The sequence below is a fragment of the Stegostoma tigrinum genome, chromosome 12 (genome assembly GCF_030684315.1).
Source record: "Stegostoma tigrinum isolate sSteTig4 chromosome 12, sSteTig4.hap1, whole genome shotgun sequence".
Taxonomy (NCBI): Eukaryota; Metazoa; Chordata; class Chondrichthyes; order Orectolobiformes; family Stegostomatidae; genus Stegostoma; species Stegostoma tigrinum.
The window spans coordinates 61,053,881-61,080,954 of NC_081365.1; the positions used below are offsets into that span (position 1 = coordinate 61,053,881).

Below are 27,074 nucleotides of genomic sequence, written 5' to 3' on the forward strand. Positions count from 1 at the left end.
TTTTTATGTTGGCGTCGTTATGACTATACTGACTCGACAGAAATTGGAAGTTCCCTTTAAAATCAGATTAAAATAACACAATTATAGCTATTTGAGTAACTTTGTTTCATTTATTTATGCTCATCACTAATTGCCATTGTCATGTTGAACAAACTGAACCACCACTTGTTATGTTCCCAGAAAACTCTATTTTAAGATGCTTGTACTGTTTAAAAGGATGATGACTTGAATATATGTGTGTTTTCACATTGTATTTTTTTTAATTCACATTATAACTTTGTAAGGTTAAATCCTATTACTGCTGGAGATTATTTCTTGAGATATATATTTTGTTAGGATCCATTTTCTGCTCTTTATACTGATCATAGAATATTTTGCTACTATTGCTGTAATGTACTTATTAAATTGAATATTGTCTCATGTACATGTTCTGCAATATAGCTTGCATTAGTGTGAGGATTAACAAGAAAATGAGTAATCAAATTATATTTTAATCATAATCTTTAAAAATAACAAATTATCTTCTGTTTTTTGGATGCTAGTCAAAGTTTTAGAACATAAAACCCTGAAGACATTGTTAAATCATTGTGAAATGCATTTTATACATTTGTAAACATAGTAGGCAATTGTAGTTAGGATAATTTATTCTTTATTTCTATATAAAATATATTCTGTGATATAAATTTTATATTTATCATTAAATTAACACAATGCATCAGTATTCTAAGTTGCGAGCTTTTGTGGCATTTTATATCATTTTTAACCATATCAAAATCATTTTAAGTCAGAAGAAGAAGTTGTGATGAATGCAATCTTGAGTTGCCTTTGCACCATTCATAAAAATCACAATTTCAAAGAAAATATTCCCAAATCACAGAATTAACATATTCACGATTGCAGGATTTTGAAGTGTGTTAAAATATGTTTTCTATGAGATATTGAGTTTCTTCATCTTGTTTTAGATGCCAATCTGCAAAAACTACAACAAACCTGGTCGCTAGGGCTAACGTCACTAATCAAACAGCAAGATGGGAATTTTAGGAAGTGTGGTTTCTTTCATTGCTCTGCAACATGGTTGAAAACTCAAGTCCGAGCATCGACATTGGATGTGAAGAGGTATTTTTTACAAATACGTATACTGTTTGTTCTGATTTTTTTTAACACTGGTAAATATATTTTCCTGTGAAAAGCCAATCTTTGTCAGGGTTGATAACTTTATTTACCTGTTACATGAACCACCTTCTGAGTTATATTACATCTTGCTTGGTCTTAATACATTGTTGCAATCTATTATGTTGCTTCAAAAATTTGAGATGAAGCATTTTTCATTATGTATTCTTCGCAACTACAATTACTGATCTTGAACTTGCAGTCACGTGAATTATGTAGGAAAAGTCCAGCTGTGATGTGATGATAAAAATGCTGCCTACAGCTAAGTGATTTCCTATTGCAAGCAAATGTTTTTGTTGGAAAAACTATCAGCAAGAAAATGTTTTGTTAAATATTCAAAGCATTTTGGACAAACTAGCATCTTGGATAGATTTTCAAAATTGTTTATTTATATAACTGAAATCATAAGTAATCCAATACTATGGATTATTAGTCAATTACCTAATAGCGAGAGTTAGATTTAAAATCCAGTCCCCCAGTGACAGTTTCAAAAATACTTAAGATGAGAAGAAAGGTGAATGGAGTGGCCATCATTAATGCAGCAAAGATGCTGACCTCAGAAGGAATAGGACTTAAAAAGTAAGTTTGCAAAAGTAAGTTCTTCAAAGCACAAAATTTAAACCATAATTTTAGAGATGGGTCAGTGTGCCTAACTTGTTTGTGAAGAAATTGTATCCAATTGAGGTGGCCAAATCAAAGCTAAACTAGATGAACGGAAAAATGCTTCTTTAATTTTATTTTTTAAATAAATTTTGAAAGCATGGTGGCACTCTGAAGAAGAAACAAATACCAACCATCAATTTATTACAGTATTTCTAAACAATTTCATTTCATACAAATGATATACAGATCATATTCAAAATATTCCAGTGATGTGACCCAATGATTTTACAATTACAATCTCAATTCTGACATCAGGAGATAATATATTGTAAGAGCCTTCAATACAATTCATTAGGTGGGGATTTAATTCAAATTTTAAGGGTGGAGTAATGTTGAAAGAGATTTAGATTTGTTAAGTGTTTTTAGTTTTCAACTGTTATATTAACACTTTTCTGAGATAGAAAGCTGCCACTGGACAATGGTTTGTCACATGGTGATCAAATCTATAAAAGCCTCTCTTTGCGAGACTCAGGAGCCCTACTCTGCTGTGGCGTTCTCTGCTTCATTTGCTGCAGGTGAACACTGGACTAAGTAGATGCTGGATTCTTGCCCCCTCTTTTCTTTTAGACCTCTTCTCAGTTTAGCTGAGATTTTGATTTTGCTGGCCTCTTTCTTTATCCTTCCAAGCAGTCACCATTGCCATCATGACTGTCTCCCAGTCATCAGTGTCTGGATCCAATCATACGTTTATGTTACAATTTTTAGTATCCTTATGACAATAGTATGGACCCCCGGGAGGTTGTGACCCAGTGGCTAGATTGCCACACAGCATGACTTTGGGTATGCAGCTATTGGTTTTGAACCTCTTGAGTTTTGTTGAAGCTGCACTCACCCAATCAAGTGGAAAGTAAACAATCATATTCCTGATTTATGTCTTGTAAATAGTGGACAAACTTTAACATTCAGCCAGTGATTACAATGATAAAGCCTTGGACCTGTTCTTTTAGCAGAAGTATGTATTTGGCTTCTCCAGTTCAGTTTCTGTTTTACGGTTACCCCCAGGATGTTGCTTGTGGTAGATTCAGAAATGATAATGCCATTGAGTATCAAAGGCAGATTGATTCTCTCTTAGAGATAGTCATTGCTCGACATTTGGCACAAATGTCACTTTCCACTTAGCATCTCAAGTCCGCATAACATTCCCTGTGTCAAAGGAGAATTAGATAGTATTATAGATGTAAACAATAGTTCTTGTCACACTGTCGAGCACTGTTTCAGACTTCACTTAAGGTGATTCTCAGCATACAAGTTGTTTTACTCCAATCTCTTTTGTAATTAAAGATTGTGGATTGCTTGGCTTCGATGACAAGTCTCACTGCAGTGATATTAGCCTTAAGTCAGACAGCATTCTTGTGCTGTTGCTTCATGTATGTTGAGAATGCTGAACTATATTTGCAGCCTTGAAGAAATATGTTCCACTTCATCTCTGTACTGTGTGTGGGAATACTAGAGTGTACCTGTTCAGTTGAGTCAAAGAACTGGTATTTTAATCTGGGCTGCCTGTTGAATTGCCATAAACATGAGGATAACATTTCTGCTTTGAATGGAAATGCCTCAAGATTCTATCTTCTTCCTAGTGCACCAGGGAGTGATCTGGTGGTCAGTGCTGTGCTGCATCTGTTAAGAGTGCTATTCAGAAAATCACTCCAGGCAGTGACCGTATTCAGCTCGTGCCTGTGCACTGACCTTGAATGTCAGTAGGACACCTTGTGGCATGATTTGTTCTGTATTAGTTGCATAGAGTTCATGGTAACAACAAAGACGAAGTAGTCTCTATGCATTCTAATTTATCTTTTCCAGCCCACAATAAATGAGGCAGGAGGAACATGCTGCATGATCATGATTTTGTGTTGTCATGTAAGGTCTTCTGACTTTGACACTGCCATCGGCCAAGTTCCTGTGTATTTATTGAACAATCCTTTACCTCTAACTAAAGCACAACATTGACGAATAGATACCTCCCTCCCCCAATCAATTTGAGTTGAGAGTTAGAGGGAACATGTCTGAAACACTTGAGCTTCCATTACAGAGACTAGTAAAGCCTGTACCTTGCTCTGATGTTTTCTCTGAACTCTTACTCCCTCAGGTGCATGACGTCGGATCAACATCTTTTTTGTGTAAAGGAGATATCATTTTACTTTTCGCTATTTTGACGGTGGACTGAAATGGGAAAGGGATAGTTTTAAAAGCCCTGTTTTCATTTGAAAGATTGCTAAACTTCTTACAAGTAAACATACCTGGCACTCATTGTAAGTGCTTTTTGCATAGTTTTTGGTTCAAGCCATGGGAAAAGCCTTATCGCAGATGAATTGGAGCTGGGGGATGTGTGTAAAAGAAGATTGGGCTGACAACAGGCAACTGATTGATTGAACATTAAGTTAGTGATCAATTACTGATAACAAAAGCGTCCTGTTTGGCAACATCTACGTTGCTGAACAACTTGAGGATGTGAATGTTCAAGTCAGAGACAATTGAACTTCTGGAAAGAAAGGAGCTATTTTTGCTCTGTAGTAAAAAGCATTTCAAGCCACATCAATTTCTGTAAACTGTGACTTAATAATAAGTTGGGGACCAATATAAATATGAACTAGTCACCCTGTGCCTCCTGCAAAGCAGTGGAAGTGTTGGAGGTAGGAAGGTCAGGAATTAGTATACTGTTCAGCAAAACAAACATTCCAGAAAACCCTGTGAACAGAAGCAACTGTACTACCACCCCAGACTTCACCACACACAACACCCGCGATATTCATTGTGTAGAGGAGTATTTTACAAGTGGTTTAGAGTTTTAGCCTGTTTGGTTATATGTGGATGGTTTGTAATTGTTTATCTGCTGTTAAAATTAATTTATTTGCAATAAATAGTCATTCGTGTTATGTACAGAAACCTAGTCTGCGATCTCGGTCAATCAGGGTCTAGACAACAGACAACTTGCAGAACTTATTATGGAAAAGGAAATGGAAGCTCAGGAACTCGGTAATATAAACAGTGATTGTCTTGGGTAGTGTCCGTAGTACAGCAGAGGAGGTGCTGGCTATCTTAAAATGCATGAAGGTAGATAGATCCCTGGGACCTGATCAGGAAATCCCAGAACTTTGTGGGAAGCTAGGGAAGAGATTGATGAGCTCCATGCTGAGATAATTGTATCATTGACAGCCATTGGTGAGATGCCAGAAGATTGGAGGGTGGCTAATGTAGTGCCATTATTGAAGAGAAATGGTAAGGAAAATCCAGTAAACTATAGAGTGGTGAGGCTAACATCAGTGCTGGGTGAGTTGTTGGAGGGGATTCTGAGGGACACGATTTACATGTATTTGGATAGACAAGGACTGATTATAGATAGTCCACATGGCTTTGTGCGTAGGAAATCGTGTCTCACTAACTTCATTAGTTTCTTGAAGAGGTCACAGAGAAGATCGGTGAAGGCAGAGCAGTAGATTTTGTCCATATGGACCTTAGCAAGGCATTTGACAAAGTTCCATATGGTAGAGAGGAGATAGCATGAGCTGTTGGAACACAGGAGGTAAGTCAGCGTCAAAGGAGTCGGAGAGTCGATGTTTCGGGCCGAGACCCTTCATCAGGACAGGAGTTGAAGGAAAAGTTGTTGAAGAAAAGGAATCACAGTTAACATTTCAGGTCCAGTGACCCTTGCTCAGAACTTTGTTTGGAGCAGGAACAGGCTGAAACAATGGGTCTGCCCGCACAGCCCTGTTTATGAATTTTTGGAAGAAGGTAGAAGCGAGCTGTGCAGAGTTGGGGTCTATCAGCTTGGGAGCAGTGGTGCTTCTGGATGTACTGTAGGCAGCAATTTTTGTGGTTGGGTCAAATTGGGCTGGTCTGAATGTTGCTTGGAGCTCACTGAGGACGATCCAGCTCCATAGGCAGGTAACAAGAAAGGAGATGTGTCTGCAGTGTCAGATTTGTTTCACAATGTGGTCAGAGATCTTCAGGGCATAAGAGATTACCTGTGGGTTACAGTGGGAGAGAGATCTGCTGAGGTCTTTCCAGATGGAGGAGGACAACTTCAAGGTGGGCATCCTTGGAAGAGGCTTCACAGTGGGATTATGTCACTTGGAGATAGCAAGAACTGCAGATGCTGGAGTCAAGGTCAATTCAGTGTGGAGGAGGAGGAACACGACAGGTCAGGCAGCATCAGAGAAATAGATGACTCAACGTTTAGAGCTGAGAGCCTTCGTCAGGACTGGAGTCAATTTGGTAGACTTGTTAGCAAGGTTAGATCACATAGAATCCAGGAGGAGGTAGCCAATTGGGTGCAAAGTGGGACAATACGGTGGTTCAGTGGTTAGCACTGCTGCTTCACGGTGCCGGGTTCGATTCCAGCATTGGACAATCGTGTATGTGGAGTTTGCATGTTCTCCCTGTGTTTGTGTGGGTTTCCTCCTGATGCTCTGGTTTCCTCCCACAGGTTAGATGGATTGGCCGTGCTAAATTGCCCATTTGCGTCTGGGACTGTGCAGACTAGGTGGGTTAGCCCTGGAAAATGCAGCATTACAGGGATCAGGGGGGTGTGGTGAGTCTGGGCGGGATGCTGTTCGACAGTCAGTATGACTTGACAGGTTGAATGGCCTGCTCCCGCACTGTAGGAATTCTCTTTAAAAAAAGTCATCCTTGAAGGTCGGAGGGAGATGGTGGTGGTGGTGGTGGAGGGTGAGATGGCTGGAGGCCTCTGACCACCAGTGTCCCAGAAGGATCAGTGCTGGGTCCAGTACTATTTATCATTCATATAAACGATTTGGATGTAAATATAAGAGGTATGGTTAGTAAGTTTGCAGATGACACCAAAATTGGGAGTTTGGTGAACAATGAAGAAGGTTTTCTCAGAGTACCAGGGGACCTTGATCAAATGGACCTGGGGACGTGGGCTGAGGAGTGGCAGATGGAGCCAAATATGTGGTGTGCATTTTGATAAGGCAAACCAGGCAAGACTTTAACAGTTAATGGTAAGACCTTGGGGAGCCTTGTCAAACAGAGCCCATGGGACGCAGGTGTATAGTTCTTTAAAAGTGGAGTCGCAGGTAGACAAGGTGGTGAAGAAGGCATTTGACGTGTTTGCCTTCTTTGGTCAAAACATTGACTACAAGAGTTAGGATGTACAGTTGAGACTGTGCAGGACATTGGTGGGGTCACTTCTAGAATACTGCATTCACTTCTGCTCTCGCTCCTATGGGAAAGATGTTAAACTCGAAAGGTTGCAGAAAAGATTTACAAGGATGGTCAGTTTGAGTTATTGGGAGAGGCTGAGTAGACTGGGGCTTTTTTCCGTGGAGCATCAGAGACTGAAGGGTGGCCTTATAGAGGTTTATAAAGTTGTGAGGGACGTGGATAGGGTAAATGGCCAAGCTCTTTTTCCTGGGGTGGGTGTATCCAAAACCAGATGGCATAGGTTTAAGGTGAGAGGGGAAGACTTAAAAGAGACCTGAGGGACAACCTTTTCAAACAGAGGGTAGTGCACATTTGGAATAAACTGCCAAAAGTGGTGGTGGAGGCAGGCACACATACAACACTTAAAAGGCATCTGGATGGGTAGATGAATCGGAAGGGTTTGGCGGAATATGGGCCAAATGCTGGCAAATGGGACTAAATCAGTTTCAGATATCTTATCGGCAGGGACGAGTTGGACCAAAGTGTCCATTTCCATGCTGTATAACTGTCTGACTCTTCGACACTATCTATTGACTCATTTATGTTGGCTTGAATAATGTTTATTATTGTTCACTGCTGTACTTTCAGATGTTGGTTCCTTGTTTGTCATCAACCTTTTCAGATTGACAGCCCAATTTTGAACAAGCTGGCCAATTTTCCTTGACTTCAATGAACCAAGCAATTTAAGTCATATTGAATGCCTTTCAAGCTTAAATTATGTCTATTAGATGTCTCCATAAATTAAAGGAGTTATTTCATCAAGGCTGTCATACTAAGAAGCTGGAAAATTACCTGAATTTAAACCATTGCTAATCATTGTGGTCTTTCTGAATGCAGTCTGAAATCATTTTTTTGCAAGAATGATGGTTACTTAATTCTTGAATTGTTTGCAATTCATGTACAATAATTTCATTTCTTTTTCTCCTGTAAAGCCTCCAAGTGCTTCTTACGTGCACATCTACTTTGCTTGATAAGCTGAAAGCAGCTCAGTCTTCACCTCATGGTTATCTTATAACATTTATTGAATGCCTTGTTCCAAATAGTACAGAATGGGAAGATTTGAGGCAGAAGCTGACTCCACAGGTAAAATTTGATGTCGTGTAAACATGCACTATTTATTTAATTCTTTCATGGGTGAGCACCACTTGCAAGGTCACCATTTATTGCCCATTCCTTCATGCCTTTGAAAAGATGGTGGTGAACAGCTGATTTCCTGCAGATCATGCAGTGTAGGTACACCTATGCTGTCACAGTAGTAGAAATGGCAGAGCATCCTTTGAATGTGGAAGCTAGACGAGTAGGGAGTAAGGACAAGGGAAACCCTATTATTACGCTGTGAGGAAACAGAATGGATGAGACCAGGATCAGTAGTGTGCCACAAGGGCCGGTGCTGGGTCCACTGTTTTTTGTCATTTATATAAATGATTTGGATGTGAACATACGAGGTATGATTAGTAAGTTTGCAGCTGACACCAAAATTGATGGTACAGTGAACAGCGAGGAAGTTTACCTCAGCGTAAAACAGACCTTGATCAGATAGGCCTATGGGCTAAGGAGTGGCAGATGGAGTTTAATTTAGATAAATGTGAGGTGCTGCATTTTGGAAAGGTAAATCAGGGCAGGACTTGTACATTTAATGATAAAGTCCTGGGGAGTGTTGCCGAACAAAGAGATCTTGGAGTGCTGGTTCATACTACCTTGAAAGTAGACTTGTAGGTAGACAGGATATTGAAGAAGGCATTTGGTATGCTTACCTTTATTGGTCAGTGCATTTAATATAGGCGTTGGGAAATCATGTTGCGTTGTACAAGGCATTGATTAGGCCTCTTTTGGAATACTGCATGCAATTCTGGTCTCTCTACTTTAGGAAAGATGTTATTAAACTTGAAAATGTTCAGAAAAGTTTTACACGGATGTTGCCAGGGTTGGAGGGTTTGAGTTATAGGGAGAGGCTGAATAGGCTGGGGCTACTTTCCCTAGAGTGTCGGAGACTGAGGGTGACCTTATAGATGTTCATAAAATCATGAGGTCCAAGGATGGGCTGAATAGCCAAGGTCTTTTCCTCAGAGCAGTGGAATCCAAGATTAGAGGGCAAACTTTTAAGATGAGAGGAGAAAGATTTAAAAAGATCTAAGGGGCAACTTTTTCATGCAGAGGATGGTATATTGCATGGAATGCACTGCCAGACGAAGTGGTGGAAGCTGGTACAATGACAATATTTTAAAGGTATCTGGATGAGTATATAAAAAGGAAGAATTTAGAAGGATATGGGCCAAATGCTGGCAAATGGTACTAGATTAATTTAGGATATCTAGTTGTCATGGACAAGTTGGCCCAAAGGACTGGTTGCTATGCCGTACAGCTCTATGACTCTTTAAGTGAAGGGAAGAGGTCGGATGCAGCTGAGAGGCGTGTCAGCCAAGATGGGTGGAGGGATTATCCTCCATTGAAGAGAAAGGAAGATGTGTCAGAAGCATCCCTGTGGAATGTAGCATTATTGGAACAGATGTTACGGAAGCAAATAGTGCCCTTAATTGGAAGCAGAGTGCATTGCAAAGCATGACTAATGTTATGAAGCAGACATCGACCCCCTCTCTGAATAACTACAACCGAAACACCTAGAAAAGCTCGCCTTACCTCAGTCTCTTAAAAGAAGCGTGAAAAGTGATTTTAATCTGCCTCTCGCCCCCCCAACCAGTCTCTTTTATAAAGGAGAAGTTAAATGGAAGAACTCCTGACAATCACCTTATAATCAACAAGTTACTATTTATTTATCTAACTCTTAACAATGAACAAATTAACAACTACTAACAAACCAAATCATTCCCCCTTTAACAAACTATTCCCAAGTAAAACAAAATTGTAATGGTATGCTGTTCTAATAAATAATTGTCCCACTTACATAAACCAAAATAATAAAAACAATTAATACTTAATCTCTTGAAATTACTGCCAGGATGCGTTTTCTGGAATGCTCCATGTCCTCTCTGCTGATCCTCAGTCCAGAACGCCTCTCTCTATTGAATTCCTGTGTCAGGAATATTAGCTAAAAGTGGTGCTGTACCTTCAGCCTGATGATGGTTTTCTGAGAGCTTAGAGAATTCTGAGAGAGCCAATGATTTTCTGTTTAGAGCCTGTTAAGGTTGTTAAAACTATTAGATGGTTCTTGCCCTTGTAATGGTTTTCAAATGTTGTCATCTTTTATACCCTTGATGATCTATCAATTACTTACAATGCAGTTTATCCTAGGTTGTCAATAGACGATAGACAATAGGTGCAGGAGTAGGCCATTTGGTCCTTTGAGCCAGCACCACCATTCATTATGATCATGGCTGATCATCCGCAATCAGTATCCTAATCATCCGCAATCAGTCAAAACTATCAAATTTAAATTTGTGGTCTCTAAGTGCCCCGTTTAAATTGGCTGATTTGCAAACTGGTTGCCTTAATAACAAAACAACCTACTGTCTCGGTTGCTAACCAAATAGCCTTTTGATTCAATGTTTCAAATTCAGGAGCTCTGTTCGCTTGCCCGTTCTTTCCCAAGAGAAAACGCATCATTATTTAAAACAGTCGCGCACTCTTCCTCCACCCCCATCATTTTACAATCATCAAATATTAACATCCTTTCTTCCAATCCACAAATACTCTACCTTATTTTGTAACACTAGAAATGATACGTCACTCCATTTGTTGAATATGTAGCTTTAGCCACTATCATCACTACTTGAAAGTTACTTGGTGACCAAACGTGATTATAGAAGTTATAATATTTATTTCTTGATACATTTTAAAGGTGTAATGATAAATAACTTACAAAATTCAACATGTTTTTTTATTCACAGTGGCTGAGTAAAGTACTGCTGATGGAGCAGTTGAGTCTGAACAGAGATGCCCTGTGTGCTGGTGCTGATATTTTCTCTTCTAACAAGATACCAACTCATTTGTGTACCACAGCATTATTAAATTTGGTGCTGTTACATTTATTAGAAGCTAATGTATTCAATGAACAGGAAGAAATTCACACAGTCATGTCTACATCAGAAAGTAAGTTTGTATGGAACTAAACTGAAAAGCTGGTATTAAGTTCTTAGATAATTAACCACAATTATAAATGTTTATTCATTAAATTCACTGCAGATAAAAAAATAATATTTACAACAGACATAGCTAAAGAAGTTTGTAGAGTGATATTTCTATGGGTTAAGCTTTAATGCTGCAAAACTGGATGTTGTTGGAACCATCACCAGCCACCATTCACTTTATTGAAAGCACAAGACCTATAACGACCCAACTTCTTTTAAAAAGAGAAATTCAACCATTGACTTAATAACTGAAAAATTAACTAATTCACAAACCTACTTTCCATTCGAGCTAGCCCCTACTGTTGAGACCTTGAATAACAATTTTAAACAGGTCCCAGCTTGAGAAACTAAAATAGTCAAAATTCAATCAAGAATACAATGAGATAAAAATACCTTTGAATCAAAACATCCTCATCATGTTTATCACACTCCCTTTGGCCTTATGCACTCTGCTGGTTTGTCACAGCTGGAAACTGATTTTTCTGCTTTGATCAAATTTATATTATGTCAATTCTTGGCTGGAGTTTCATAAATATGCTCACCCCTCTGGTAGATTGATCATGTTTATTATTCATGCATGAGCCATGACTTTAAATGCTAGCAGACTATTCCTTAATCATAACTAAACACAGCTTGGACTCAGCTGATATTCACAGACTTTCAATTGCAGAAGCAAAGATTTTTAAAATGTTTTTGTGCCTCTGAATCCCAGTGATAATGAGACTCACTGCAGTTCTCTGAATTTAGTTTAGAACCACTAATTTGGTTGGTAGGCTGGATACTGACTTGCAAACTCTTAATGTTAAGACTTCACAGATTTGCTGAATGAAGCCTTGCTGAGGAATTCCAACTTTTTGTTTTGGCTCATTGAAAATCGAGTTAAGCTTTTTTAACAAAATCAGAATCTGCTGGAGAAACTCGGCAGGTCTGGCATTGCCTGTGGACGAAAAGCAGAGTTAACTTTCTGGGTCTGGTGATCCTTCTTTGGAATTGATTGTAGCTAGGGAAAGGCTCGTATATATTCTAAACACAGGAACCTGGCAAAGTTCTGGACTCAATATTGATTTCAACAGTTTTAGGGCTTCAGCACCTCCCATGTCCTTACCTTAATCCCATGTTAGGCCTTCTCATGTCTTGGGCTGCTACCAGGAACAACCATTGTCAGCCATCAGTAGTCACCATTAGCACTTATTCATTCTCCGAGGCTGACATTTACCCATTGCCTTTTCTGCCCAGCAGTGTTCCTATCTCTTTGGGCTCTATCTCCACCTATCAGTGACACCTCCCAGTCCTCCCACCCGATCTTTAGCACATATACGAACCTTTTCCCCACCAGAAACAGCTCTGAAGAAGTGTCAATGGATCTGAAATGAAATACACTGTTTGGACTGCCCAAAACGTTTTAGTCTTCCAGTATAAAGAATTGACCTCGACCGAGTGTTGCAGACTGGCGCATTCCAAGATCTCGGACTACATTGGTGAGGGGTGCGTTAAAGCTTGGGGCAACGATTGCCAAGGTGCAGTGTAGAAAGACCACTGTATGAGATCTTTCGGCCAAAGTTTAATAAGGGTTTGTTCGGTTATCGGACCCTCTCACTGTCTCAATGTATGTAAATACTGTCCTGTATGAGTAAGAAATGCCTTTGGTTTTTGCGGGGAATGTCAAATTCCAATTTTTTATTTTGGACATGCGAAGACTGTACAGAACTGCTTTAATACCTGTAAATGTAGACAACTTTTCTTATATAGAAAGTATATTTTTACAATAAATTTCTCTCTACAGGTGCTGCCAGACCTGCTGATTTTCTTTTTTCCCAGCAATTTTTGTTTTTGTTTCTGACTTCAAGCATCCACAGAGATGTACTGCATGGAGCAGACCCTTCAGTCCAACTCATCCATGCCAAATATCCTAAATTAATCTAGTCCCATTTGTCAGCATTTGGCCCATATCCCTGTAAAGCCTTACTATTCATGTACCCATCCAGATGTCTTTTAAATGTTGTAATTGTACCCACCTGCAACAACTCGTAGCAGCTTGTTCTGTTTACACACCACGCTCCATGTGGAAAAAGTTGCCCTTCGGGTCCCTTTTAAATCTTTACCTTTTCGCTCTACGCCTATTCCCTCTCGTTTTGGACTTCCTTACCTTGGGAAAAAGACCTTGGCTATTCGTCCTATGTATGCCCCTCATTATTCTTTTATTTTTTATTTTAAAGATTTTGCTCTTTTGTGTATTGCTTCTTATGTGAGGGCTAAAGTTACTATTGCCATGATGGCTAATGTTGATCAAATGAGTATTTTACAGGACATAGGAGCTTTTCCAGAACAGTTGACACAGTAACATAACCTCTTTATAAGAAATGAAATCAATTTGCGAACTAATCATCCATCTCTTAGCAATTGCAGCTGATGGTATATCAGAAAAAAGGCTCACCAATCCAAGGCTCTTAGTTGTTGATTACAAAAGCAAATCATTTAAGTTAATTCAGAAATAGTAAGAACTGCAGATGCTGGAGTCAGAGATGTCACCGTGTGGAGGTGCAAATTTCTGAAGAAGGGTCCCGACCCAAAACGTCAACTTTCCTGCTCCTCTGGTGCTGCCTGGCCTGCTGTGTTCCTCCAGTTCCACACGGTGTTATCTCATTTAAGTTAATTGTCATTTTTTGAAAGCCTTTTCCAATGTTTTAAGATTATCTTCAACATAATGCACTGATTTTACAATGAATTGTATTTTGTGTTTTACAAAGTACAATTCACTACAATCAACCATTAATTTTCAGAGATAACAAGGTGTAGAGTGGATGAACACAGCAGGCCAAGCAGCATCAGAGGAGCAGAAAAGCTGTGAAAAAGGGTCTAGGCCCGAAACATCAGCTTTCCTGCTCTTCTGATGCTGTTTGGCCTGCTGTGTTCATCTAGCTCTATACCTTGTTATCTTAGATCTTCCTGCATCTGCAGTTCCTGCTTTCTCTGAGCCATCAATTTTTTGTTGTTTATTCACTTATTTGCTTCAATATTGTTATATTATTTACGAGTGTTAAGAACTATTTTTGATGTAAATACTATTTTTGATGGCATGCATTCTGGTGCTACTTTCACTCCTGCACAGTAATCATGTTCCAAATAACAATACAACAATGTATTGGTTCACCAGCACCGTGCTGAAATGATAGAAATATACTTGAAGTTTTAGCATTTGATTTGAAAGCAGGGCTTCCCAAAATGAGGGCAGCAGTCCTAATAGGGTGACAGATTTTGACATCAGAGTTCTGAGGCAGTAAGGGGTCTTGACAGATTGAACAACTGCACAGCAGTTTCAAATCCTTGCAATTTATTTCAAACTATGGCTGTAATCTAAATGATGCAACCTCAAAGCCCGGCTCCTGCAGCAATAAAAATTGCAGTCTTTACATTATTTGAAAAAGTAATACAATTTCCATGTTTTTAATTGTTCAGCATCACAGATCTCTCTCCCGCTCCCCCCCCAAAAAAAAAATGCACACACACGCACGCCCTTATAGGTCTTAAGGGCTCACTGAGGACTCGTAGCAGTTTTTAAGACTTGAAATGGGATCCCGATGGGCAACATCTTGGGACACTTCTGTCTAATCTGAAGAAGACTGTATCATAATCATGCACGGAATAAAAATATTAAGTCAGCAGATTCAATTATTACCTTCTATTAAAGGCAAAGTACTGATGAAGGTCAGAAATAAGAACAAAATACAGGAGAACTCTAGCACCTCTGACTGCATCTATGGAGACAGAAAGAGTTTGAGCCCAGAGTTCCAAACTCTATTTTTCCCTCACAAATGTTGCCAGACCTGCTGAGTTTCTCCAACACTTTCTGCTTTTATTCCATGGTTGCCTTCTCAGCTGTGACTTTTTATAATGCTACGTTACTTCATTCCATTATGTAACTCCTCTGTTATAATACTTGGTTTATTGTTCTCTGTCTTTCAATATTGCTAATTTTGTTGCACTTAGTAAGAGAATCACTTAAATAGAATTGTCTTCATTTTAATCTGATATGCAAGCACTAAATTTAATGATTTTTTTTTAGCTGAGGCTTAAAAATAAATAATTTCTAAGTTTGTTAAAGCAGAATCCTAATGTTACTTGTGTACAGTGTCTCAGGTGTTGAGTCTGTTCGACTGATTTTTTTCTGTGGTCAGCGTAATTGATTTTTAGAATTAGTAGTGCTTTTTTGCAGACGCCAGCCAAAGACCATTCCCATGCAAATATGCCCAGCATCAGTTACACACTATCCAAGTGACTTTGTTTTAACTGGCTACATGTATTTTTAAAGCACTGATGCAAATCTCTTCGTGAAGCCTTCATAATCTCTTGACCTTGTTGAAGATGTAATCATTAACCCTTCCTTTCATTATCCTTGATATCGATTACTAATAGATCCCTTTCACTGGGGTGGGGAAGAATTGTTTTATATTAGCTACTTTACATGATATTAAAAATTATATGGTGCAAGTGTCTACATGGAGAGTTATTGGATGTATTTTTGTTGGATAATTATGGCTTAACTCTTATTTTGAGGTTTTAGCATATAGAACATAGAACAGTACAGCACAGAACAGGCCCTTCAGCCCACAATGTTGTGCCGACCATTGATCCTCATGTATGCACCCTCAAATTTCTGTGACCATATGCATGTCCAGCAGTCTCTTAAATGACCCCAATGACCTTGCTTCCACAACTGCTGCTGGCAACGCATTCCATGCTCTCACAACTCTCTGTGTAAAGAACCCGCCTCTGACATCCCCTCTATACTTTCCACCAACCAGCTTGAAACTATGACCCCTCGTGCTAGCCATTTCTGCCCTGGGAAATAGTCTCTGGCTATCAACTCTATCTATGCCTCTCATTATCTTGTATACCTCAATTAGGTCCCCTCTCCTCCTCCTTTTCTCCAATGAAAAGAGACCAAGCTCAGTCAATCTCTCTTCATAAGATAAGCCCTCCAGTCCAGGCAGCATCCTGGTAAACCTCCTCTGAACCCTCTCCAAAGCATCCACATCTTTCCTATAATACGGCGACCAGAACTGGACGCAGTATTCCAAGTGCGGTCTAACCAAAGCTTTATAGAGCTGCAACTAGATCTCACGACTCTTAAACTCAATCCCCCTGCTAATGAAAGCCAAAACACCATATGCTTTCTTAACAACCCTGTCCACTTGGGTGGCCATTTTAAGGGATCTATGTATCTGCACACCAAGATCCCTCTGTTCCTCCACACTGCCAAGAATCCTATCCTTAATCCTGTACTCAGCTTTCAAATTCGACCTTCCAAAATGCATCACCTTGCATTTATCCAGGTTGAACTCCACCTGCCACCTCTCAGCCCATCTCTGCATCCTGTCAATGTCCCGCTGCAGCCTACAACAGCCCTCTATACTGTCAACGACACCTCTGACCTTTGTGTCGTCTGCAAACTTGCTGACCCATCCTTCAATCCCCTCATCCAAGTCATTAATAAAAATTACAAACAGTAGAGGCCCAAGGACAGAGCTCTGTGGAACCCCACTCACCACTGACTTCCAGGCAGAATATTTACCTTCTACTACCACTCGCTGTCTTCTGTTGGCCAGCCAATTCTGTATCCAAGCAGCTAAGTTCCCCTGTATCCCATTCCTCCTGACCTTCTGAATGAGCCTACCATGGGGAAACTTATCAAATGCCTTACTGAAGTCCATATACACCACATCCACAGCTCGACCCTCATCAACTTTTCTAGTCACATCCCCAAAAAACTCGATAAGGTTTGTGAGGCATGACCTACCCCTCACAAAGCTGTGTTGACTGTATTTGATCAAGCCATGCTCCTCCAGATGGTCATAAATCCTATCCCTCAGAATCCTTTCTAACACCTTGCAGACGACAGACGTGAGACTTACTGGTCTGTAATTGCCGGGGATTTCCCTATTTCCTTTCTTGAAGAGAGGAATTACATTTGCCTCTCTCCAGTCCTCAGGTACGACTCTAGTGGAGAGCGAGGATGCAAAGATCTTCACAAGTGGCGAAGCAATTTCATTTCTTGCTTCCCAAAGCAGCCGAGGACAAATCTGGTCCAGGCCTGGCGACTTGTCAATTTTAATGTTTGACAAAATTTTCAGCACATCAGCTTCCTCTTCCTCTATCTCTATCCATTCCAGCATGCACACCTGCTCTTCAAAGGTTTCATTCACTACAAAGTTTGTTTCTTTCGAATATGTCAAGTCCGGGCAGAAAACAAATAGATTGTTTAGCTTGTATATTTAGATTAGTGAGGCCAAAATAATTTGGTTTGCTGTTTTTAAAATGTTTAAAAGTTTTTCTGATGTGGTAGAATGTTGCAGCAAAGTAAAAAGATACTTTGGCATCTGAATATTTGATTTTGTTTTTCGAGATATTATGAATACTTTTACATTTTATTCTTTGTTTTTACTAGTTGCTGCAGAAATGCTGTATTCTTTGCAGTGGTGTGAAGAAATGCAAGATATTTGTCCTACTATTTCTAAGTACCATGAACTGCTACTTCAATTTGATATTACACGTGATAGACTGATGAAAGCATGCAGTACATTGTCTGAAACTCTCTTCAGCAGGTAATCACACCAAATCTGTGACTGAGTCTATATTATTATAATTCAGTAGTTTTTTTATCGTCTTGTAGTATGAAATATAATATTAATGTCACAATTTGTTGTACTTATGGGTGTATTTATTCACTGCTAGAAAAAGCTATTGCCAGCAATTCTGACAGAAATCCACAGGACTTCCATAGAAAATGCTGTTATCTTCTGTCCAGCCTTGTTGGCTGGTTGTTGTCATATTTTGATTTGTTAATTCAATTGAAATTCAGTATTGCTGGTGCACAACAGTGAATGATTATTTGATCACCTGCATTCCAATGTTTAATTTAAAAACATTGTGTTTCATTTTCCTATGTTCTGCTAATTTGCTTTGAACCCAAAGGGGAGCTAATTCTAATATAGGGGAAAAAATAAGTGAGATTGTGGAGTTGATGTAGTAAAACTTTGCGCAGATAGTAACTGCTATGGTAAGTACAAGCAAGCAGAGATTGAAATTGTGTTTTTGACAAAAAGCAAAATGGCCCAGGTTTTTATGAAAACTCCCTAGAGGACAGTGTTAGAATAGTTACTTTTGGGGCATAGTAAAGGTGACATGTATTACAGAGGATTGATTAAAGGGATGTCTTTGTTATTATTTGGGAGTTGCAAGGATGTCTAATACTTTGGAGATAGTCGAATGCAAATGCTGGAGAATCTGAGATTTTTTTTCTGAAGAAGGATCTAGGCCCAAAACGTCAGCTTTCCTGCTCCTCTGATGCTGCTTAGCCTGCTGTGTTCATCCAGCTCTGCACCTTGTTATTTCTGTATAATATTTTGGACTTTTTGTGTTGATAAAGAATGTTTGCAGTGTTTTCTGAGGTAAGAAAAACATTAACTTATTTAAGAATTGTTTTAATGTGGTTCCATCTTGTTATGAAGCTCTTGCTGCAAGATCATGTAGCATTGTGTGTCATAGGATGTGATGCAGTGACTCGTTTGCATATCACACTGTCAGACATACCCTACAGGATGGTGTGTTACTAAATCAGACCACCAAAGAATATTTGAACCTCATTTGAGATAAGTGCAGTGTTACTCCCTCACTGTTAAAGTGCACCATCTATCCATATTATGAATCTGTACCTACAGCTTGGAGACAATCACTGTTCTTCATTTTGTGTGGCTGTAAATCCCATGGAATTTTAACCCCTTCACCTATTATGTAATGTATGCTTCTTGTGGAGTCTTGTTTTGTGTGTTTTGGTCTGTGTTTTTAAACATTGCAAATTTACCAAACCTGCAATGCTCTGAAATAATGATGGTGGATCTTTTGACTGAACTGCTGCTGTCTTTGTGGTGATTTAAAGCAACAGAGGTGCTGAGGAAGTTGGAGAATTTTGATCTGTTGCATGTAAAGGTGCTGCAATTGTATCATCAACCCGAGATAAAGTGTGTCCTGCTAGAGAACTTGGAAGTGATGCTTGTCCCAAGTGTTTCTCAGTCAATAGAGATTGAGTGACTGGAGGATTAAAATTACCTTGTAAATTTTGTGTGTTGTGATTATAAACAAATACACGTGGGCAAAATCAACAAGAATTCTGCAATAAATAATAGTTTGTCTTGCAATGCTGTCACTTAGTAAGGGGTGTACAATGTGAATGTTTGATCCTGATCAGCAGAGATGAAGGTTCCTGAGCATTTTCTTTCAGATACTGCTGAACTAAATCTAGCAATAGCACCAAATGTACATATCCAAAATTTCAACATCTGATAGATCTGCAAAGATTCTGCTCAGTGCAGAACATCTTTTTCCTCACCTCATCCTCAAATTATCCTTTCACAATAGATTAATCAGAATAGTGAGCTGGACTATGTTGTTAAAATATGTGCAACATAAATTCAGTGAGAGTGTTGACCATAATTTGGTCACTGAACAGGATGTAGAAAAAAAGTAGAATTGGGGACTTCCTACTTTTACATAAATGACACACTTAAGAAAAGTTATGGACTAGTACTGCATTGTTAGAAGCTAATTGGCCTATCAAAGCTGCATAGCTCTTCGGAAGAGCAGTTCGGTTAGCCTCACATCCCCAATCTTTTTCCATATACCTGCAATTATTTTCTCCATCAGAGATTTATCTCATTTCTTTTTGAAAGATACTATTGAATGTGTCCATTGCAAATAAAAAAAAGTTTGAATGTGTTAAAATAGATGATATTTTCAAAAATTGATCTCCAATAGAAAGGAAAAAAATAACATTCAATCCCAGTAAAATTATCAAACAGGTATTGATTTTACAAACCAAGGTAACTGCGTTTAAGATGATACTGAGTGAAATCTGTGCAATCAGCATGAACTTCCAGTGAACCTAATTTACTGACAACTGATTTATTTATAACAGGGGCACACTTCATCCCTCAAATGCTCAACAGAAAAAGTTAAAGCTGTACATTATATGAAGGTGATTCTTCTAAGAATTTAAGAAACGTTAAAAGCCAAGGAAGAGGTGCCCTTGAGTCTCTTCCACCATAAGTTACCTTATCTACGTTTTTCTCCAAATCCCTTAATATCCCAGCCTAATAAAAATCTATAATGAATTGAATTAATTTTTTTAAATTCTTTCAAATAGATCATTACATAGTGGATTGCTCTGGGCTTTAACTGCATCTCAATTTATTACCCGAACCAAAGTGATTAATGGTTGCGACCTAAAACAGTTGTACATTACAGTGGACAGGTAAGAACTCGATTATGTTAAGAAATTTAAATTCAATTATTACTTGAAGTCACTTTTTGTGTCCCTCCTTTCACTGTTAATGGTGGAATTATCGCCCTGTAATGTGAAGACTGAAAGGTGTTTTGTACTGTATAATCTTATTAATCTAGAGGACATTTTATGAATCTAATGCAGTGTACCTCATTAAATAAATTTTCCAAGATTGCTTCTGGTGAATTGGACCGTATACTATTTCAAAAGAACTTGAGCATTTACACTGTAGAGTATCAGATGTTGACTTTTAAAGGACCTGTCCGCCTAAGGCTATTGAGTCTAACTATAATAACATCCTTAGGTTAATTAAGAAATTATTGCACTTATCACTTTGTTACTCCTGAATTAGTTATTTTCTATTTCTGGGTAAGTTATTGTAAATTAAAAAGTAATATCTTAAAATTGCTTTTATTTTATAATAAAGGCAGTCTTAAAGCTTTTATGTATTATAATTTTTCCTTGCCTTTAATAAAAGTCTTGCACATGCAGCATTTATTATAATCGTAACACCTTGTTCTTGTAATCTGTTTTCTTTCGAACCCATTTCCAATATGCTATTAATGTCATGCCAAGTGTATTACTATTGATTTTAATTACTTCTTCTTGAGCGCTGCACTTTAGGGCACAATTTTCTTGTGTTTCAATCTGATCTAGGTGCCATAATAAAGAAGACAAATTTGAGCACAGAGGCATACCATTATCCCATTGTCCCAAGTGGAATTTCCTTCCTGACAGAATTGTTGCTGGCTGTCCTTTGCCCACCCTGTACATGCAAGTTGGGTGGGCTCTTGGGGGTTCATATGTATAGATGTTTGAAGGTGGCAAGCCATACTAACAGATTATTTAGCACAGCATTTGAAATTTTTGTTGCATAAATAGTGGCATTGAGTACAAAAGGAAACATCATGCTGAAAGCATTTAAAGTATTGATTAAGCCCCAGGTAGAATATTGCGTTCAGTCTGCTCACCATACTTTAGGAATGATGTGTGATTCCTTGAGTGGGTGTGGAATGGATTGAAAGAGGATAGTTCCAGGGATGAGGGATTTTAACTGCAAGGTTGCATACCAAGGTCTGAATTAGGAGCAGGAGTAGGCCATTCGACCCCATGAGCCTGCTCCATCATTTTATAAGATTGTGGCTGATGCAATTTTGGCCTCAACTTCACTTTTCTGCTTCCCAGTATACTTTTTGACTCCCCTGTTAGATGGGAATCTGTCTACCTCTGCCTTAAAAATATTCAATAACTGACTCTGCAGCTCTTTGGAGAAGAGAGTTTTATAGAAACACAGTCTTTTAAGAGAAAAAGTCGTCCCTCAACCCTGTTTTAAATAGGGGACCCCTTATTATTCAGCTGTGTCCCCAAGTTCTAGTCTTGCAGAATGAGAAACATCCCTTCACCATCCACACTTCTAGGTCCCCTTAAGATCTTGTATGTTTTAATAAGATCATCTCTCGTCCCTTTAAAGTCTCTAAGACAATCCCTTCTTTCAAGGAATCAGTTGAATGAACTACTTTAAATACATTTATATTGCTTCTTAAATAAAGAGACTTTCACGGTACTCTGAATGTGGTCTCACTAATGTAGTAAAGCATCTCTTTTTATATTCTATTCCCCTTTCAACAAACAAGAATATTCCATTTGCCTTCTGAATCACTTGCTTTACCTGTATGCTAACTTCTGTGACACCTGTTCTAGGACACTGTGATCCCTCTTGTCCCTCAGAGTCCTGTAATCCCTCTCCATTTAAAAATATTTCACTTTTCAATTATTCAAGGTTATTTTGAAGAAGCTAGTGGTTTTCTCCTTGTGGTGAGGAGATTGAGAAAAGATTTGATTGAGGTTTACAAGGTTATGACAAGATTAAATAAGGTAGACGAAGAAAAGCTGTTCCCATTAGCTGATGGTACAGGAACGAGAGGTCACGGTTTGAAGGTTTTGTGCAAATATTCAAAGATGCTGGTTGGAAGAACTTTTGTACCCAGCTCGTCAGGAGCTGGAACTTGCAGCTTATAAGAGTGGCAGAAGTGGAGTTGTTCAAATTATTTGAAAAAAGAAAATTGGGTGAGCATTTGAGGGAAGTAAACATGCAAGAGATATGCTGTGGGATTGATACTATTTGGATTGCTCCATGGAGAGTGGCATGGACTTGATAGGCAGGGGGTCTGTTTCCTCCCAAAATGACTAAATAACTCTTAAGGCCCACATTTGCAGTGAGTTTTCTGCTTATGGCCCTCATGTGGAGCAGTGGTAGTGGCCCTACCTTTAGACTAGAATGCCTGGGTTCATAGTCCACCTGCTCCAGAGGTGTGTTATAACATCTCTGAACAAATTGATTAAGAAAATAAGTCCCATAAGTTATGTCACTTCCTGGAGCTATCATGGGGATGTAGATAGCCTCCAACCCTAGGAAGCTGCTCAGAACAAGCCTGGATTCCTAAGCGCCTTTTATTGTCCTTTTCTCCCTCCATTCTTGCCCCAGTTTAGATAATTTAATTGGTCCACATTTGAGTAGCATCTCCACCTTTCAATGCCTGGCTGTTAATCAACCCACTTGGTGAGGATGACGTGGCTCGGAAGTGTGGGGTCTCCTTCCTGGTCAGGAACCCGCTATTTACAAAGGATGAACTTAGGAAGCTGGTGATGGAGGTACAGGCGCAGAGTGAAAACTGACCCTGCAGTAATATTAGTCGAGATGAATCCTAGTGTTACTCTAATCTTGATTTGCTCTTTTACTTGAGAAATTTATATATTCCTTGGTTCTGTGTGTACTTTCTAACAATTATATACTTCAGTCCCTAGTCAATAGTATTTCTGCTTCTAGATTTTTCCCTTTGACTGAGGCATGCCTGCACACAATTCAGGGCATTGCTCCATCTCTTCTCCAGGAAGATAAAAATCTTCTTGTGACCTGGTGTGCTGCAAAGCTTTCTACAAGCAAGGGCACAGATATTACTAGCATTAATGGTAAGTGTTTTGCTTCTTCATTTAATATCATAAAATCTTCATTTTATTTTTTAAAAAAGCCTTAGCCTTCACCTTCTTCATTTATTTTTCTGAGTTTGTGATTTCAAACAATTGAGTACATAATTTCACTTGACACTTCAGTATGGTCCTGTTGAAAGTGCTGCAGTGATTTTTCTGTTGACACATTGAACCAAAGGCATATGATGTAAAAGATCCTTTGACATTAGTTACAGGAAAGTAAAGGATTTCTCATGGCATCTGGCAAACATTATCCCTCAATCTACATTGCTGAAAATTAATGCGTGAACATTTATTTAATTAACGTTTGTGAGCTGTTGGGAGAACCGTTTTTATTTAAAACTAAGGATAGAGATAGGCCTAAAATTGGGAGGCATTGTTGCAGAGTGTTGGTTGGGTTTCCTCCTGCAATTAAGTTCTTAGCTCGTTACAAATGCATGCACAGGTGAAATGCCATGTTTTACAGAGAGGTGGACAGGAAGTTCTGAACCTCTGCAGGGACCTTCAGGAGCTTCATTTTCCTAAGGCACCCTGGCAGCGTTTCAGAAGACCAATTGTCTGTGCACAGTTGGCTGTTAGTGGATGTACGGACAACATTACAGTAATTTTTGGTGTGCCATTTTCCCTGTCTTCTAGAGCTGCCCCTTATCACTGGCGAGCCAAACTTGGAAATAATTTTGTTGATGGAGGTGGAATGCTGGGATGGGTGCAAAGAACATTCAAGAAACCTGAGATTTATGCAGAATTTAGGCATTGTGGCAGCCCCCTTAATGGTAGGCCAGCACCTGTCGGAGTTGTTGCCTCTCACAAACATGCTGGACATTGAGAAAGTGCACTCCCCCCACCCACTTACTGTTCCAGAATGTGGCTGGATGAAGCCATGAAACACTGAGAGCCACATATGTGCACTTAATGGCCCTTTGTACCTGAGGAACCCAGTGATCGTTGTAAATCCAACAGCTTGGGTATTATCTGGCTCTCTGGATTTTTGGTGAACTGAACGAACTGAATTACTTTCCTCTAGAGCTGTTGGTGAACTTAAAAATGCTCTTGTGGATTACCAATTGGTAACTCATGTCCTCATTTGAGATTTGAAAGAAACTGCTGGCTAGAAGATTCCTTGCTGCTGTGATCTTCAGAGCCTAGCACTGCTTCGCAAGATGTACATCTGCAGATCTTCCTACTGGATTTGGTGGACGCCTGTGATTAAATCCCTAGTTATATGAAGACATCTCCAACACTGCCTTTTACTGATCTTCAGATAACTATGGTGTATTCAGAAGACCCTGTATCATACACCGGTGAAGACTGGCTCCTTCTTTCAGATGCTGGTCACTTTTTCACATCCGCAGTTCCCTGAGTCACTGTTCCTATCCATAAAAATGACCCAGAGCTTCCAGTTGCCTGCCACTTTAACACCATTATGTTCCTGTGCTAACATTTGTGACTCAGGCCTGTTACCATGTTCCCTCAAGCCTCAGTGCAAGCTCAAAGAGCAGCATTTTCTCCTGGGGACACTGCATCCTTTGGGACACAATACTGAGTTCAACACCTTTCGAGCTTCATTGCATTTTGTTTTAAAACCAGACCCATACCAGGTCCTGTTATATTTTCGCACTCTTAGGCCTATTATCCCATTACATGGTTTGCTTTCAGCACAGCCTATCCATTTTCTGCCACCCTCAGCTCTCATTATCACCTATTTAGCTTCTCTTCTGTCCAGGCCTGCCATCCATTATCTCCTCATTTATCTACCCCTTTCATATCTCTCTCTCGCGCGCTCTCTCTCACACGCGCTCTCTCTCTCTGGGCCCCATCTCCATCTATCCGTTTCCACCCTTCTCTCCACCTACAACCCCCACCAAAACCATCAATCTTTATCATAAATGCAACTTTTTCCTAGCTACTATCAGTTCTGATGAAGGGTTACTGGGCACAAAATGTTAACTCTGCTTTTTCCCCGCAGATGTTGCCAGACCTGCTGAATTTCAACAAAAAATTCTGTTTTTGTTTCAAGTCTCCAACATACCCAATTCTTTGTTTGAATTTCCTGTTTCTGCTCCTTTTGATGCTGGCATTTCTTTTACTTCTCCTTCTCAACCTCAGCAAGACAGCTGTTCGGTTAAGTTGGTCAAATATCTAGTAGTGAATTATTGATCAGTGAAGAAATATCACAAATGAGATGTTTATTTGACATTGAAGATTTTGACACTTTGGGTCATTATCAGGCTGCTCATATAAGAAAATGCCTGCACGTCAGTGAGTGAGGCGCATCCTCCGTAGACATCATTGGTTTCCTTTTTGCTCATTTTGCCATGTGCAAGATTATTGTAGCCTTGATTGTTGTATTGCTTTCCATGAATGCAGCAATTCCTCAATCTGACTTTTGGTGGCCTTCATCTAAATTTTAAAACACACAACAAAATAAACTCATTCCCCACCACCATCACTTTAAAGCATTTAAAATCCAGAGCATTCTGGTGTGGGAATTGAATCCGCACTGGTGGTGTTACTCCGAATCAAAAATCAAACATCCAGCCAACTGAACTAACTGACCTCCAAATAAGAAAAATAGAGCTTTTGACAACTTTAAAACATTAAATATTTTCGAAAAATTAGAGGAGCATAGAAAGCACAGAGGTGAAGCAGAAAACGAAATTAGGAAAGTCAATGCAGGATATGAAAAATGTGTTGGCCTGTAAAATTAAAATTAATCAATACTTTAAGAGTAAGAGGATGACGAAGGAAATGGTTGAGCTAATCATAGATGTACTTGGTAAATTGTGCATAGATGCAGAAGATGTTGCCAGAGTTCCACATGAATATTGGAATGGCAGTATATTTCCAAATCAGGATAGTGAATGACTTAGAGATGAATATGCAGTTAGTGGTGTTCCATGTATCTGCTGCCTGTGTCTCTCTAGGTGGCAGAGGTTGTGCTTTTGGAACATGCTGTCCAAGGAGCCTTGATAAATTTCTGCAGTATATTTGTAAGTATTATTCCATCACACCTGACGTGTGCCTGTAAATGATGGAAAGGATTTGGGAGTCAGGAGCTGAGTTGATCTTGTTGGATTCCAAGCTTCTGATCTGCTCTTGTAGCAATTTATTTATATGGATAGTCTAGTTCTGCTGCTAGTCAATGATAAACCCCCTCCTCACTGCTTCCCAACCACGTCAGAAGATGAATCCTGAGAATTCGGTGATGGTAATGCCATTGGAATAGGCAATGACTAGATTCTCTTTTAATAGAAACGATCATTGCTTGTCCCCTGTGTGACATGAATGTTACTTGCTACTTGTCGGCCCAAGTCTGGATATTGTGCAAGTCTTGCTGCATTTGGATATGGGCTGCTTCAGTCTGAGAAGTTGCAAATAGTGCTGAACATTGTGCAATCATCAGCAAACAGTCCCACTTCTGACTTTATGATGGAAGGAAGGTAATTGATGAATCAGCTGAAAATGGTTGGGCCTAGGGCACTCCCCTGAGGTACTCCTGCAGTGATGTCTTGGAGGATAGACGACTGACTTCCAGCTATCTTCCTTTGTGCCAGGTATAGCTCCAACTAGTGGAGAATGTTCCCCTTGATTCCTGCAGATTCCAGTATTGCAGTGCTCCTTGATTTCACATTGGGTCAAATGCTGTCTTGATGTCAAGGGAAGTCACTCGC

The 27,074-nt window shown here is 39.3% G+C and overlaps 1 protein-coding gene across 4 annotated transcripts in view; it reads left to right on the forward strand.

Annotated features, from left to right (window-relative positions):
• The window catches only part of ltn1 (listerin E3 ubiquitin protein ligase 1), a 139,709-nt gene that overhangs the window by 74,362 nt on the left and 38,273 nt on the right, over positions 1 to 27,074 (forward strand). For all 4 annotated transcript variants that reach the window (XR_009446562.1, XM_048540310.1, XM_059650366.1 and 1 more), the window contains 6 exons: positions 963 to 1,116; positions 7,926 to 8,076; positions 10,839 to 11,040; positions 17,524 to 17,680; positions 20,278 to 20,385; positions 23,243 to 23,385. Coding sequence is in view for 3 of the 4 variants with exons in the window: in XM_048540310.1 (XP_048396267.1) it covers positions 963 to 1,116; positions 7,926 to 8,076; positions 10,839 to 11,040; positions 17,524 to 17,680; positions 20,278 to 20,385; positions 23,243 to 23,385 (915 nt within the window). In the remaining variant the exon portion in view is untranslated. The remainder of the gene's footprint in view (positions 1 to 962; positions 1,117 to 7,925; positions 8,077 to 10,838; positions 11,041 to 17,523; positions 17,681 to 20,277; positions 20,386 to 23,242; positions 23,386 to 27,074) is intronic.